The 14,730-nt window shown below is 41.9% G+C and overlaps 1 protein-coding gene and 1 long non-coding RNA gene across 3 annotated transcripts in view; one reads left to right on the plus strand and one right to left on the minus strand.

Annotated features, from left to right (window-relative positions):
- The window catches only part of LOC309718092 (uncharacterized protein), a 32,131-nt gene that overhangs the window by 15,133 nt on the left and 2,268 nt on the right, over nt 1-14,730 (minus strand). The window contains exon 2 of the mRNA XM_082553089.1: nt 12,440-12,518. Coding sequence (XP_082409215.1) covers nt 12,440-12,515 — 76 coding nt within the window. The 5' untranslated portion in view covers nt 12,516-12,518. The remainder of the gene's footprint in view (nt 1-12,439; nt 12,519-14,730) is intronic.
- Nucleotides 716-9,409, plus strand: LOC309718125. Of its 2 annotated transcripts, none has more exons than XR_014279869.1 (2): nt 716-1,165; nt 3,357-9,409. It is a non-coding gene; the product is annotated as an uncharacterized lncRNA (long non-coding RNA). The 2 variants fall into 2 exon arrangements; XR_014279870.1 differs by having other exon boundaries at nt 3,360-9,409.

Here is a 14,730-nt window from a genome sequence, read left to right on the forward strand (position 1 = left end):
TGTCGCTGAGATAATCACAATTGTAGCTGAACTAATAAACTACACAAAGGATGCTTCTTCACCCAAGGGCAGGAAGACGCTCCCTTATCTTGGTCTGTACTGGTTTAAACTGATAAATCTGCTGTCTCATGAATTTTACCCTCTATATAAACTGTTGTACTTGTGAATAAAGTTGAGTCACTTTGGGAAGACAATCTAAAGCAGTCTCTGTTTTCTTGTTCTCCCAAGCTGCTCCCGAGCTGCTCGTACTAACACGCTGAATGGCATGCTTGAATATTACTTGAGAATATATTTGACTGTGTTACAGACTAAGGGACATTCTCTGCTGATAGGTGAAGGTACATTCTCTGCTGATAGACGTCCACGCCTCGGAGGAAGCCGATCCACGGATTAGGCCCTGGAAACCGTTTCCTTCAATTTTGGTGTCAGAAGTGGGATCCTGACGAAGGTAGGCACTCGTCTTTTATTTTATAAGACTGTGTTATGCCTTTCTCAGTGATCCACATAGAAACGGGATACGCTGACGAGGCCTTCTTCAGTGGCCCACATAGTAACAAGTGGGATACACTGAGGAGCCTTCTTTAGTGGCCCACATAGAAACACAGGAAGTTGCCTGTTGTTTTGTAAATAAAAGCAGAAAGGACACAGGAAGTTGCCTGCTGTCATAAACTAAGAAGTTGCTCACCAGCAGAAAGGACACAAGAAGTTGCCTGGGGTCATAAAACGAGAAGTTGCTCGTTAAAAAGTGAGAAGTTGCTCACTAAAAAGATAAAATTGCTAGCAAAAAAATCAAGTAACCTCAGGTGTGCCACAGCAAAAATAAAAACTAACTTAAATCCTTCAAAGCGTCTAAACCCCTCTGGAAATCACTGACCATGGGTCAGAATAATTCAAAGACCTTAGACGGGTCCGATAAAAAATCAAAATTAACTGTAAAACCGAAAAAAATAAAATATAAAATCACAAATAGCGGCTCAGTACGACTCCCACTTCCGGTTACGTTTAACCCACGCTCGCGAATCAATGAAGACTTCCATGATTACGTATCCAGAACATGCGGAAGTGCTTACGTGACTGATTTCGTCTCGAACTTAAGAACTATAACTTTAATGCATCCTAATGTATTTCCGGAGCCCTATCCCGAACGATTATCGCCAGAAAACAGGTCAGTAGAAATGTTAAATACTATTTGTGATAAGGAAAGTAGGCTGATTAAAAAGTCCTGTAAAAAATATATGATAGAATGTCGTGATGTGACCAATCGCATGCTACCACTATGGAAAAAAGGACCCGAGCCAGACGTAAAAGCTTTAAATCAAGCCAGTGTAGGCTCTAGTAAATCCACTGCAGAAAAAACTAGCCTTATATGCCCATCCGTTCAACCTACGGCTCCGCCGCCTTATGATGAAAAAACAGAATTAATAGCTGCTGCGGCGGCTGCACGTCACCAGCGCGTATATCCTGATATAACAGCAGAATCCCAAAGGAGTGAGGAAGGCACTGAAATGACACCTAAATCAGAAGAAGATGACTGGTTTAACCTAGATCAAAGACAGGAACGAGAATACACTGAACGAGAAAGAGAGTTACAGGAACATAAAAAGCAAACAAAACAGTTAATGACAGAGTGTGAGGAAATCATGAAAGATCCTTTAACTGAACGTACGGAAGCTGAACTGCAGGAAGCCGTTTCCGTCATAGATAATCATGTTCAGCGCCACACTAGAGTAGCGAATGGTTTAACTGTGCCAAAAGCAATAACTAACACCAGAAATTTAATAAGGAACTACTTAAAGCAGAAAAAAGAGGAAAAAACTCAAGAGGGCCCCCACAAAAACACCCGTTATAAAGAAAAGCAGGGATCACAATTTAATGACGTCAGCACCTCCCTCCCGTTCATGATAATAGGGGACATGTGTTGCATTCAACCCCCTAAAATTTCAGAGTTAGCAGCAACCATTAAAGAACTTCCCGATCCTCTACAAAATCCTACAGCCTTTGTTTCTGCATTACAGAGAAGTACCAGATACCACCACTTGGGTGGGCCTGACTATAGATATATATTATGCCAACGAATCCCAGGTGTGACTGAATCTCAGCTTATTGAAGAAGTAGAGGAACTAGACCCTAAAAATGACCAAGCAGCCAACACCACCTCGTTTTTGTGGATAAACGATGACAAAATCACAGCCTTTTTTCAAAATCTAAAGAAATTTCTGCTCACAATGTCTAGAGATAAAATTGATTTAAATGCAGTAACCATGTGTAAGCAAAAGCCAGATGAATCCATTCTAGTGTTTATGAAACGTTTCACACACTGCTGGACTAATGAGGCATGCATGCCTGAAGGAGGAAATGATCAGATTTTCATAACAACATTCTTAAACAATATTCATCCAGAATGTTCACAACTATTGAAGCTGACTGCCACTGATAATCTCTATGACATGAAAATAAAGAACTTTATCACACTTGTCAAAACAAAAGCTGGTGCAGATCTTTTCCCCAACAGCACGAAGGCTAAAACTGTTAAGATGATGTTGAATTTTGATGTTGAAGGCTCAGAGGAAAGTGAAAAAATGATGTATGCAGGGGCCCCGTCCCCTCAACAAGCGCAGCAGGGAGATTTCAGAAGGAAAGATAGGAGTGGAGACGTATGTTTTTATTGTGGAAAAATAGGACACTGGAGGAGGGAATGCAAATCAGCAGCACATAGGTCTCAACCACAAAACACAGGACCAGCTCCTGCCACTAGGCGTCAGCAGAGGTCTTACAGACAAGGTAACTGGCAACGCAGACAGGAATCACATCAAAATAATGGCCCCTTTGCACTTAGGCAGCAACCTTATAATCCACATTTTAATCCCCACCCATATGATAACGAAAGACTGGACCAACCATAGGGAGGCCCAGGTGATGATGAGGGACAGTGTGAAGCACTACACACGATGCTGCATTTGCAATTGTCCCGTAACACAGAAAGCTTGCCCATGTTAGATATAGAGATAGGTGAAAAGACGTATTCCTTTTTAGTTGACAGTGGAGCCACTAAAAGTTCACTGTCTGGAAAATTCTATAGTGGGCCTGTTTCCTCTGTGTGCATCAACACCATGGGAATAAACGGAACTCTAGTGCAATGCCCCAAAACTCATTCTCTAAAAACACGCTGGGGCCCAAAACCAGATGAAATTACATATCATCCATTCATAATTATTCCAAACTCGCCTGTGAATCTATTAGGCAGAGATTTAATGGCAAAAATGAACTTGTGTATTTCATTTAACACAAAGGGTGAAATGTTTGCAGATACTGATAACAGCTATGTTTTCTCTGCCCTATGCACCGACACCATGGAGAAGGAACAGCCTCTGTGTCAGCTGGACGCCTCAGCGGAGAATGAACTCAATATCCATCTGACTGGTATCCCACGTCACACTCTGTGTCAAAAACATGTGCAAACACCGTTACCAGGTAGCCCCATGCCTGGAAGCCACATATTTGTTTCTCTCACACTGTTCAACAACATGATAACTGCTCACACCAGTGAAGGCCAAACAGTGGTTTTGTCACATAACTCAGACATAGGCTATGACATCACTGCACCATGTCGACACATAGATCTAACCTACCCCATACACTGTACTATCTCTGCTGTCACATTGCCAGCTGAATATCAAAACATGACATTATGGTCAAGAGGTGAGAATGATGTAGGATTTATTGACTGTACACCTTATCATGCTCAGCTAAAAAAACAACAAGCCGGTATATGTCAAGCAATATCCCATTTCCGCTGAAAAAGCCGCAGCCTTAGACATCATCATAGGAGATTTATTGACAGCTGGAGTAATAAAGCCCACAGTATCTCCATATAACACTCCTGTCAATCCTGTGCCAAAGCCTAACAAACCTGGCGTATGGCGTTTCACACAAGACTTAAGGCAAGTTAATGCAGTCATTATGCCTCTGCCACCTATTGTCCCAGATGTTCCCAGCATACTGACATCTATTCCAGCAACAGCTACACATTTTACTGTGGTGGATTTGTGCTCCGCCTTTTTCTCAGTACCTGTGCATGAAGACACACAGCCGATATTTGCTTTTACACATAGAGATAAGCAGTACACATGGACTCGCTTACCCCAAGGCATGGTAGACAGCCCTGCGGCTTTCTCAATGGTGGTACGTGCTACCCTGGACGGCTTCACTCCTCCAGAGGGCTGTACTCTGATCCAGTATGTAGATGATCTCCTCCTCTGTGCTGAAAGTGAAAAACTATGTCAAACTGCCACACACATGCTACTCCAGCACCTCCAACAGACTGGCCACAAAGCATCAGCAAAGAAAATGCAGTACTGTCAGACTTCTGTTCAATATTTGGGATTTACACTGTCTCACGGACAACGTTCTATGACTACAGACAGGGTCAAAGCTGTGACCTCTGTCCCTAAGCCCACTACACAGAAGGAAATGCTGTCCTTCCTAGGCATGGTGAACTATTGCAGACAGTGGATACCAGACTGTTCTTTTCATGACCACATTCTGCGTGAATGCTGCAAAAAAGACAAGCCTCCTCGAATACTGTGGTCCACAGAAATGACTGCCTCTTTCAATGCATTACAGGGAGCGCTGACCTCCGCCCCTTGTTTGGGTCTGCCTGACTACCACTTACCGTTCCACCTGTACGTCACAGAGAACGGCACAACCTGTGCAGGTGTATTGGCCCAAGAGCATGGCTGTGGCTACCGTCCAGTAGCCTTCTACTCAAAGGTGCTGCCAGCAGTAGTTCAGGGGATGCCGGCCTGCCTGAGAGCAGTAGCAGCTTGCTCTATCATGATAAGGGACTGCGAGAAGCTCACACTCTCACATGACACTATTCTACACACCAATCACCAGGTCACGACCATTCTAGCAAACATAACTACACAACACATGACCGCACAACGTCGCTCAGGTTATGAAGCTACACTGACTTCAACAGCAAATCTCACTATAAAAGCAAGCAGCACACCCAATTCGCCAGCACACTTACTCATTCGTATGCTGTGTTCCTCTGACCGACAGGATGGTTCAGACGACCCTGACGATCATGATTGTATGACACGTATACAGGAATCCACAGCACCACGCCCAGACTTAGAGCAGACACCAATCCCAGACTCAGTCATTGTTTATGTGGACGGGTCCTGTTCAAAACCAAATGACAACTTATTTCTTTGTGGCTATTCGGTGGTGACATTGCCTGACATCATACTAGAGGCTCACTCATTACCATTTCACTCAGCACAAAAAGCAGAGCTCATGGCTTTAATACGCGCCTGTGAGTTACATGTGGATAAGCGGGTAACAATTTACACTGATAGCCGTTATGCATTCGGTGTGGTGCATGACTTTGGCACATTGTGGAGACAAAGAGGATTTAGATCTGCTGATGGAAAATCGATCGCTAATTCTGACCTTGTTCAAAGACTTTTGCAGGCTATACAGCTGCCATCGGCAATTGCAGTTGTTAAAACGAAGGGGCACAGCACGGCTGACACAGACGAGGCAGTGGGAAATGCTCTTGCAGACGTAACCGCGAAAGCAGCTGCTGCCTCACAGCAACCACCCAGAAGGGAAGTATTATCTTTGCCTTTACAGCTGCCACTTGTCACGCTCCCAGACTATTTAGAAACAAATGTTGACCTAAAATTCATACAAGAGCAGGCCTCTGCCTTAGATTACACTTACTGGGAAAGTAATGATTGTACCTTAGATAACAGAGACGGCTTATACAAAAACCTTGAGGGTTTAATTGCCCTCCCATCTTCAATACTGCCAATCCTTGTCCGCCATTTTCACGGTGTGAGTCATGTCGGACAAAGAGGGGTAATAGGAGCAATAAAATCAAGATTTGTAATCGAGAAAACATCACACGCAGTAAAACGCATATTAGCAACCTGTCTAACATGTGCACGAACTAATGTAGGAAAACCAAAAGCAAAACATCAGCATTTACCACAACCAGATTTCCCATTTCATACATTACAAATTGATTTTACACACATGCCAGCACAAGGAAGCATCAAGTACTTACTGGTAATAGTGGACCAATTTAGTAAATGGGTAGAAGCTTACCCAACATCAAAAGAAACTGCAGAAGTAGTCTGTCAAAAGTTGTGCAATGAAATAATACCCAGATTTGGAATACCTCACCAAATTAACAGTGATAGAGGACCTTCATTTACATCAGAAGTAATTCAAAAGTGTGCTAAAACTCTAGCAATAGACTGGAAATATCATGTGCCATACCATCCTCAGAGCTCAGGAGTTGTAGAAAGAATGAATAGGACCATAAAAAATCGCCTGACTAAAGCAATGATAGAAACAGGAATGACCTGGATCAAACTACTTCCTCAAATCCTCTGCGAGATTAGAATGACTCCATCCGCAGCAACCAAATTATCTCCATTTGAAATAATCATGGGAAGACCGTTTCCAACACCATGGTCAGCCTCCAGAGGGGCACCGCTATTGGAAGGGGACATAGACACTGCATTGTCTGACTATGTTCATAACCTGGTAGAAACACTGAATAATAACTATCAGAAAGTTTGTCTCTCTCAGCCTCTCCCTTCCATAGATCCAACCCATCCGTGGAAACCAGGAGATGCGGTATTGGTAAAGTTGCTAAAACCAAGGGCACTCGGGGAGGCCGCGTGTTCCAGCCCCCAGACTGTACTTGCAGTGACGAGAACCAGCATCCTAACAGACGGACAACCTCAGTGGATTCATGCCAGCAGGGTTAAGACCAGCCCCACCAAACCACCTAAGGCGTCGGATCAAGTAGATGACGTCTCCGGCGAGCCAGCGCCCGGATTCAATACACCTATAGATGACGACTCAGGCGAGCCAGCGCCCGGATCCAATCCACCTACACACACACAATCACTGATTAACACACAACGCCTGAAAGAGCCAAGACTCAGAAAGCCCTTTGATCCCCCGCCTGAACAACAACAAGGTACTCGAACATCCAGCAGGAACAGAAAGCCTAGAGTACCACACAATGTCTAACCTGATAAAGATAGACTCGTTTCATCCTGATAATGGAGAAAATGAAATGCCCATTGTCATCACACGACGCTTATACGGTGTCTCTCGAACCTGGGACCAGGCCAGGAGACGACTAAAGAACTGTCTTTTTTATATATTTAGGTTATTAATCATATCTACTGCATTAACCTTAGGATTTTTATTTACTATTTCGTATTGTAAAGTGCAACCCTGTTCACGTTTCTGCAAGCCACATTTTGCTGACAATACCTCATGCTCCACTTGGCAAGACACCCACCTAGTACACTCGTCACGTTCTCTAAAATCAGTAGAAAGCAACACAGACACCACCAATAAACCATCTTATGCACCCCCTAGAACAGGAACTAACGCCTGGTATGACAATGCCAGAATAGCCGCTCGTGACTTAGGAAACAGTAACTGTTATGTCTGTTCAAAGGGTAATCCAGAACAGGTCATAGTGGGATATCCAATTTCAGGTTTTCCCTTAACAAAGATGCTATTCAAAAATGATAAAAAGGGGCCCTTAACAGTAACCCTGATTGAAGCGGTGCGAGTAGAACTAAGTCCTTTAGATTGTTTATTCATATACACAGGACAAGTCTCTAGTAAGGATGTTAGCATGATTAATGATTCTACCCACCCCTGCAACCAAATGAAGCGCCCCGAAGACCGCACCGAACCTCTTTCGCCCCCAACACAGGTGCGCCATCACCCAAATATCTTGATGACATGCATACACCGACCAAAACTTGAAAACATAAATTATGACACACAAAACTATACGTTCTTTTCTGACTCTCCAGGAGCACGCTGTAACGAAACATGGCTAGCAGCGAGTGTTGACAGGACACAATATAAACATATGTTTTCTTATATATATGCATATATAAGTACGCATTCAGATAACTCAACAATCCTGCATTCGCCCAACACACTAAACGACTCGTACTGGGGAGGCATATTAAAAGGCTTTACAGCTTCGCGCCTGACCAGACCAATCCCACATGCTTATTGGATGTGCAATAATACTCTTAGATTAGCCTTACCTGTTAATTGGACCGGTACCTGCGGTCTAGTAACTTTAGCTCAAGAACTACTGATACAACAAACCTCGGATCTGCCTGTATCCAGCAGACGGACGGAACGCTCCGCTTATTCACATAACGTTTACATAGATGCTATAGGAGTTCCACGCGGGATACCAAATGAATTAAAGGCACAAGGAGAAATATCAGCAGGGTTTGTCTCAATACTACCGTGGATACAGGTAAACGAAAATGTAGGCTGGAGCAATTATGTTTATTACAATCAGCAAAGACATACCAATCTGACCAATACGGCCCTTAAAGCCCTAGGAGAACAGATGTCTGCTGCCTCCTTAATGACCATGCAAAATAGAATGGCCTTAGATATGCTGTTAGCTGAGAAAGGAGGTGTTTGTGCTATGTTTGAAGATGTTTGTTGTACTTTTATTCCCAATAATACCGCCCCTGACGGTTCATTTACACAAGCTATGAATAAACTTGAAGCATTGCAGATAGAACTAAGAGCCAATACAGGTCACGGTCAGTGGCTAGACAAGTGGATGCAGGACACGTTTGGAAAATGGAAGGAACTCATTGTAGCCTTTGTAACAGTTGTAGCATGTATTATTTTGTTTTTGATGATTATTGCCTGTTGTGTGATACCCTGTGTACGCTCAATGATAACCCGTATAGCTACTAGTACAGCTACTTCAATGTATTTGCAATTAGCACAAATTGATCCTGAGGATGTGCCAGATGTTACCAATGATGTTCCTGATGTGTATATTGAACATTAGGTTGTGAACTATTACATTTTATGATTTGCTTTTTATATTATGTTATTACATTTGTGATTTTTCCTTTCTATTTGAGTTATTATTTTTTAAAAAAAATAATAATAAAAAAAGAGTGGAACTGTTAGGTATTTTAGTACCATGGGAGCATTTACTGGATATTGTTTTATAGTGACATTATACAGGAAAACTCTGTCATTCAACAAGGTTGAAATACCACAGAGATCACTCCCTCAGCTACATTAGTTTCTTAATCTTTTAGACGCCTGTTGAAGGCCAAATGGTTTGTTTCAGATTTCACTAATGAAAGAACTCTTCGTTTTGTGCCTTGAAAATATGTCGCTGAGATAATCACAATTGTAGCTGAACTAATAAACTACACAAAGGATGCTTCTTCACCCAAGGGCAGGAAGACGCTCCCTTATCTTGGTCTGTACTGGTTTAAACTGATAAATCTGCTGTCTCATGAATTTTACCCTCTATATAAACTGTTGTACTTGTGAATAAAGTTGAGTCACTTTGGGAAGACAATCTAAAGCAGTCTCTGTTTTCTTGTTCTCCCAAGCTGCTCCCGAGCTGCTCGTACTAACACGCTGAATGGCATGCTTGAATATTACTTGAGAATATATTTGACTGTGTTACAGACTAAGGGACATTCTCTGCTGATAGGTGAAGGTACATTCTCTGCTGATAGACGTCCACGCCTCGGAGGAAGCCGATCCACGGATTAGGCCCTGGAAACCGTTTCCTTCAATATCTCTTACTTGTCTAAAGCCTAGATATTTTTTCTTAGTTTGAGAATTCTTATCAAGTGCAACTCTCTTACTGCACTGGCAGATTATTTCACCAAATTTAAGAAGATTTAGACTACAATCTATTTTTTTTAAACTTATTTCAAGATGGGTAATTTTTGCAGTGTATCTTTAAAATTATTTAATGTACTAGTTTTTAGATTATTTGCCTTGATTTGTTCCTTAGAATAAGTGTTTTATGCCTGTTTTTAGATTTAATTTCTTCAACATTTTGCTTAGAACAAGTGGCTAAAGCTTATTTTAGGTTTCAATTGCCGTGACTGGTTGCCTGGAATACGTGTGTAAGGCTTATTTTTAGCTTTATTTAAATCTAGATATTGTTCTTATTTCAAGAAATCTTAGTAAGAAAAAAACACTTACCCCACTGGCAGATAATTTCACTTGTTTTAAGCAAATCTTCACAAAAATAAGTGTATTTATCTAGTATTAAGGAGGTGGGTTTTTGCAGTGTACCGTGACATCACAATGACGCTGACTTCCTATAATGAGTAGCTTGATATTACTATTAAGTTCTCCTTAAATAAATTGAGAGATCATTGAATCTTTACATTTTATACAAATCCTGTGTGTCTAAAAAAACAGCAAACAGACTGCAGACTGGCCAGTGCAGTTGACTGAGATAAGCGTAATCCTGCTCCATGTAATCAGCTGCTTCCCATGCCTGGCAGCAGCAGCATTGGCAGCTTGCTCAGTGTGGCCTGTCAGAGCCATCATGTGATAGAAAGAGAAAGAGAGGGAGACAGTGGAGCACTCTGGGGCCCTGAAAGGATTTTGGTGTCTCAAGAGCCCTCAGTGAAACTCAGTGTAGCACACACACACACACACACACACACACACACACACACACACACACACACACACACACACGCACTAGAAAACAAACATGCACTCACACTAAGAGCAATGCTGGAGCTCAATCAGTGGCTAGAAGAAGGTCTCTAAAGCTGGAAAGACTTTAAACTAAATAACATTTAATATTTCAAAGCTTTTCAAATCTCGGGGTTACCATTGAGGGTAAAAAGCACATTTGGTTCTTTTTCAAGGTTTTACATTCTCTTGACTTTCCAATACTTTAGATAAACACCAGGCAGGCAAATGATCACAAAAGGAAATAAGCTGAACGGAGACACAAACATCTTATAGGGGATTCTAGATATTTGCTTGGTGCTGAGCTTGTAGTTCAGTGTAGCATAGCTACTGTAGATCGTCAGCAATGAGTACAATGTGGGTGCAAACCATAAACTGTATATCAAAGATGGGCTTGTATCAAATAGTCAAATTTCCATAGAAAGATTCCTCAGTGAGTGAAATGACCACAAGTATGGAATTCTTTAAATACAATGTTTCTCTTATGATCTCTATCAGCACAAGATATACTGGACCATCCTTCATGAAAGGATGGGAAACAGCAAGCACATCAGACAAACATGTATGACTGCCTTCATTCATCTGTGCAACATCTCCAAAGTTAGAAATATCCTGTCTCAGAGTGACGCTGAAAAACTAGTTCATTCATTTATTAGATCTTAGCTGGACGACTGTAATTCATTATTATCAGAGGTCCTAAAATCCCCTTAAAAAATCTTCAAACAAGAATACTGACAATGGACTAGAAAGAGAGGCTATTTTACCCACATTAACTTCTCTTCATTGGCTCACTGTTATATCCAGAGTCAACTTTTAATTTAAATGTAAGTAGGTATTCGCCACTCAGTGTGGTGGTCGATCATTCCTCTGTTCCTTCGCTACATGCGAATGACAAAGCATATTGTGGCAAACGAAATTACACATTTAAATTGTTGGTTCACTTTTCATTAGTAGAAGCTGTTGAAAATGAATATTCAAGCGCGTCTTTACTCCTGGTCCAAGTAATTACACAAGCTACAGTATTTTGTGTCTGACTCACCTTATCTTCACTTCTTAGTAGCAGATTTTGAGAAGTGGAATCATCACAAAAATCGTCAAGGTAACAGTACAGCAGGGGTGTCCAAACTTTTTTTCACTGAGGGCCACATACATAAAAATATAGGAGGGGCTGGGCCACTTACTAGAAATTAGGTATATAACCTTAACTTTAGTGTATTAAAGTTAGAAAAATCACTTAAAAGTAGCCGAATATGTTATATTGTTGAATATAATTAAAGACAAAACTGCCTTCATCACAGCTTTCCATAAATGGATCTTTATTTATTTATTCAGACAAAGCTTTGGTAGCTCATTCTCAGAACAGCTGCCTCAGATTTCTTCTTAGACAGAAGATTTACAGCACAGAGAAAAAACAATAAAGGGGAAAATGGGACGGGTACATTTCAAGTTTGTTATTTAAGTTATTAGACTTAGCAACACACCTATTAACGTTCGTTTGAAACCGTTATCAACATTAACAGACTGAACTGGACTTAATAACAGGAGTCCATATAATTTTAGTAAATTATTCTGGTGAGTATCAGCTGCACTGGGTATGTAAATCGGGCTGTCCAGCTGCGGTGCTGATCACCACTCGTGCCAAAAATCCGGACAAATGTCACTTGATCAAGGAGCAAATCTGCGTCAGATAAGATCAGCTGACTTTGCGTGTGCGTGCGCTGTGCACAGCGGTGTGTACTCTGTGTCTTAACAAGAAAAACGCATATAAGAAAGTGGTGCACAAAAGCAGGGTGGTGACAGAATCGATGCGCATTATTGATATTTGAAGCATGTGTACCTGCACATTAACACACGGGTACTGTGGAATATATTTTTTACTCACCTAAAGCGCTCGTGCTCTCGTCCACTCCCCGCAAAAAATAGCAGCTGTGCGGTGTCTGTGGCGTTGGTGCTCTCATCGCCTGCGATGGAGTAAAAATCAAAAGCATAGCTTTATCAGACAGTTGCAGTTTAATGTTGGCCGACGAGTCTTCAATGCGTCGCACGACTGTATTTCTGGACATGCTGACGTTGTTGAAGTCCTGCAATTTTTCCGGGCACATTATTTCGGTGACTTTAACGAGGCCATGTTTTATGAGGTCTCCATCTGAAAAAGGCACGCCATGTCTTGTGATGAGTTGGGCGACCTCATAGTTGGCTATTGGAGCCTTTTCCTGGACCTTTTGAGCACGAAATAAATACTGTTGCTGACCCTGCAGGAGAGCTACCCTTTGCTTTAATTTCTGCCCGATGTTTGGTTTCTTAATGATGTCGTACATTATACTCTTTCATAACTGCCACAGTTTCAGTGCAGATCAAACAGACACACTTCTTGAATTCTTTGAAGAAATATTCACTCTCCCATCGTGTCTGAAATTTTCTGCACTCACTCTTTCGTTTCTTTGGTTCTGCCATGTTTAGTAACTTGGGGTAAATTTCTTCTGTGATTGTCCTTTTTGGTGGAGCAACTGCCTTGATCAACAGCAGCTCCACCTGGTGTTAAAACTAAGAAGTGCAATACACTCAAGCAAAAGTTGAAGTGCGGCCATATTCTATTCTATTTATAAAATTACTTGCGGGCCAATTAAAAATGGGCCCGCGGGCCGGAGTTTGGACACCCCTGCAGTACAGTCATTAGTTTCAAACTGGTTTTTGAACAACAACCATTATCTGTTTCTGAGGAAAAGGGCAACAATAATGCCAAAATCTATGAATCTAAAGCACCTGAGAATGTTTACAGGCGTCTTCTGGTCACTACCCACCAATGAGACAAATCCTCTAGATACGTATGGTCTATAACTAGGGTCAATGGACTGGATTTCAAGTGAGTTTTTCTGAATAATCCCAGGAGTACTAGTGGACATGGTGTGAAACTGAACAGCAGCTATAACCTTAGCTAGGGGACAGCAAAGCCTGCAGGGGCAATAGGTTTCACTGAACGACTTCCTTGATTAGATGTAGCAGCTACTCGACACTGATTTTTCCAGTGACCTTTCTCTAAACAGTACGTGCATGTCATACTATCATCTTGCTTCACACTGGTGAAGTTTTGTTTAGTAATTGCATTCTGTGGTTCTGTTATTCCTTCCCCATGACTGAAAGGCAAGTCTCTATACTTCCAACAACTACTTCGTTTGACTAAACTCATCTGCCAAAACCGCAGCATCAGAAGCATTGTTCACTTTCTGCTCATTCAAATATGTAGCTACTGGTTAAACTTAAACTTAAACGACTTAAACTACTCAAGAAAAATAAGTTCCCTCAGCTGTTCAATATATATGTTCAATATACTTACTCCAGAGACAACCTGCTGAGGGTCTAACAAGGTTGTTAGCTCCTGAACAAACTCCACATAAGCTTGGCTCTCCTGTTTCTGGGAAGCTCTAAACTTTTGTCTATAAGCCTCAGGAACCAGTTTGCAAGCTTTTAAAACAGCCTGTTTAACTTTTTCACAGTGTTCACCGTCAGCCATTGATAAAGCTGGAAAGGCTTCCTGAGCTTTTCCAGTGAAAACACACTGCAGTAACCATATTTGTTGAGCATCAGACCACTGTCGTATTTTAGCCAAACTCTCGAAAAGCAAAAAAAAACGTGTCAGGGTCTCTCAGAAAATATTAGCATGAGTTGAGAAACATCAAAGGTTTCCTGAAATCTGGTGAGTTGGCCTGACCCTAATCCTTCATGCAGACGAGTTTTTCTTTGCAACAGAAAAACTGCATCCTTTCTGGACCCGTGTTAATTCCACGTAATTCAGCGTTTGAAGACTGCCTCCTACCTGTCTGTTTGCAGGAGAATTCCTTCTCTTCTATCCTTCTCCGTCTCTGCCTCCTCGGATTTTCTCTCACAGACACCCTCCCCTCCGAGTCCCACGGTCTGACTCTGATTGTGAGCCTCAGTATTCTAATCCTTGCCTAGTTATGACTCTCCGCTCCCCTGCACACTGGGGCTATGTCTACACTAACCTGGACAAACTTGAAAAAGACGTTTTCGTCTAAAAATGCTCCGCGTCCACACTGTCGTTTTCATCCACACTGAAAATGCTACGTTCCTGTACTGTGCATGCGTGAAACATAGGACAATTTGACCTGCATCATTTCCGTCTGCTGTTTCTTTACTTTCCGGCTCTTTGAAACG

The sequence above is a fragment of the Aulonocara stuartgranti genome, assembly GCF_965226115.1.
Source record: "Aulonocara stuartgranti genome assembly, chromosome: 2".
Lineage (NCBI taxonomy): Eukaryota > Metazoa > Chordata > Actinopteri > Cichliformes > Cichlidae > Aulonocara > Aulonocara stuartgranti.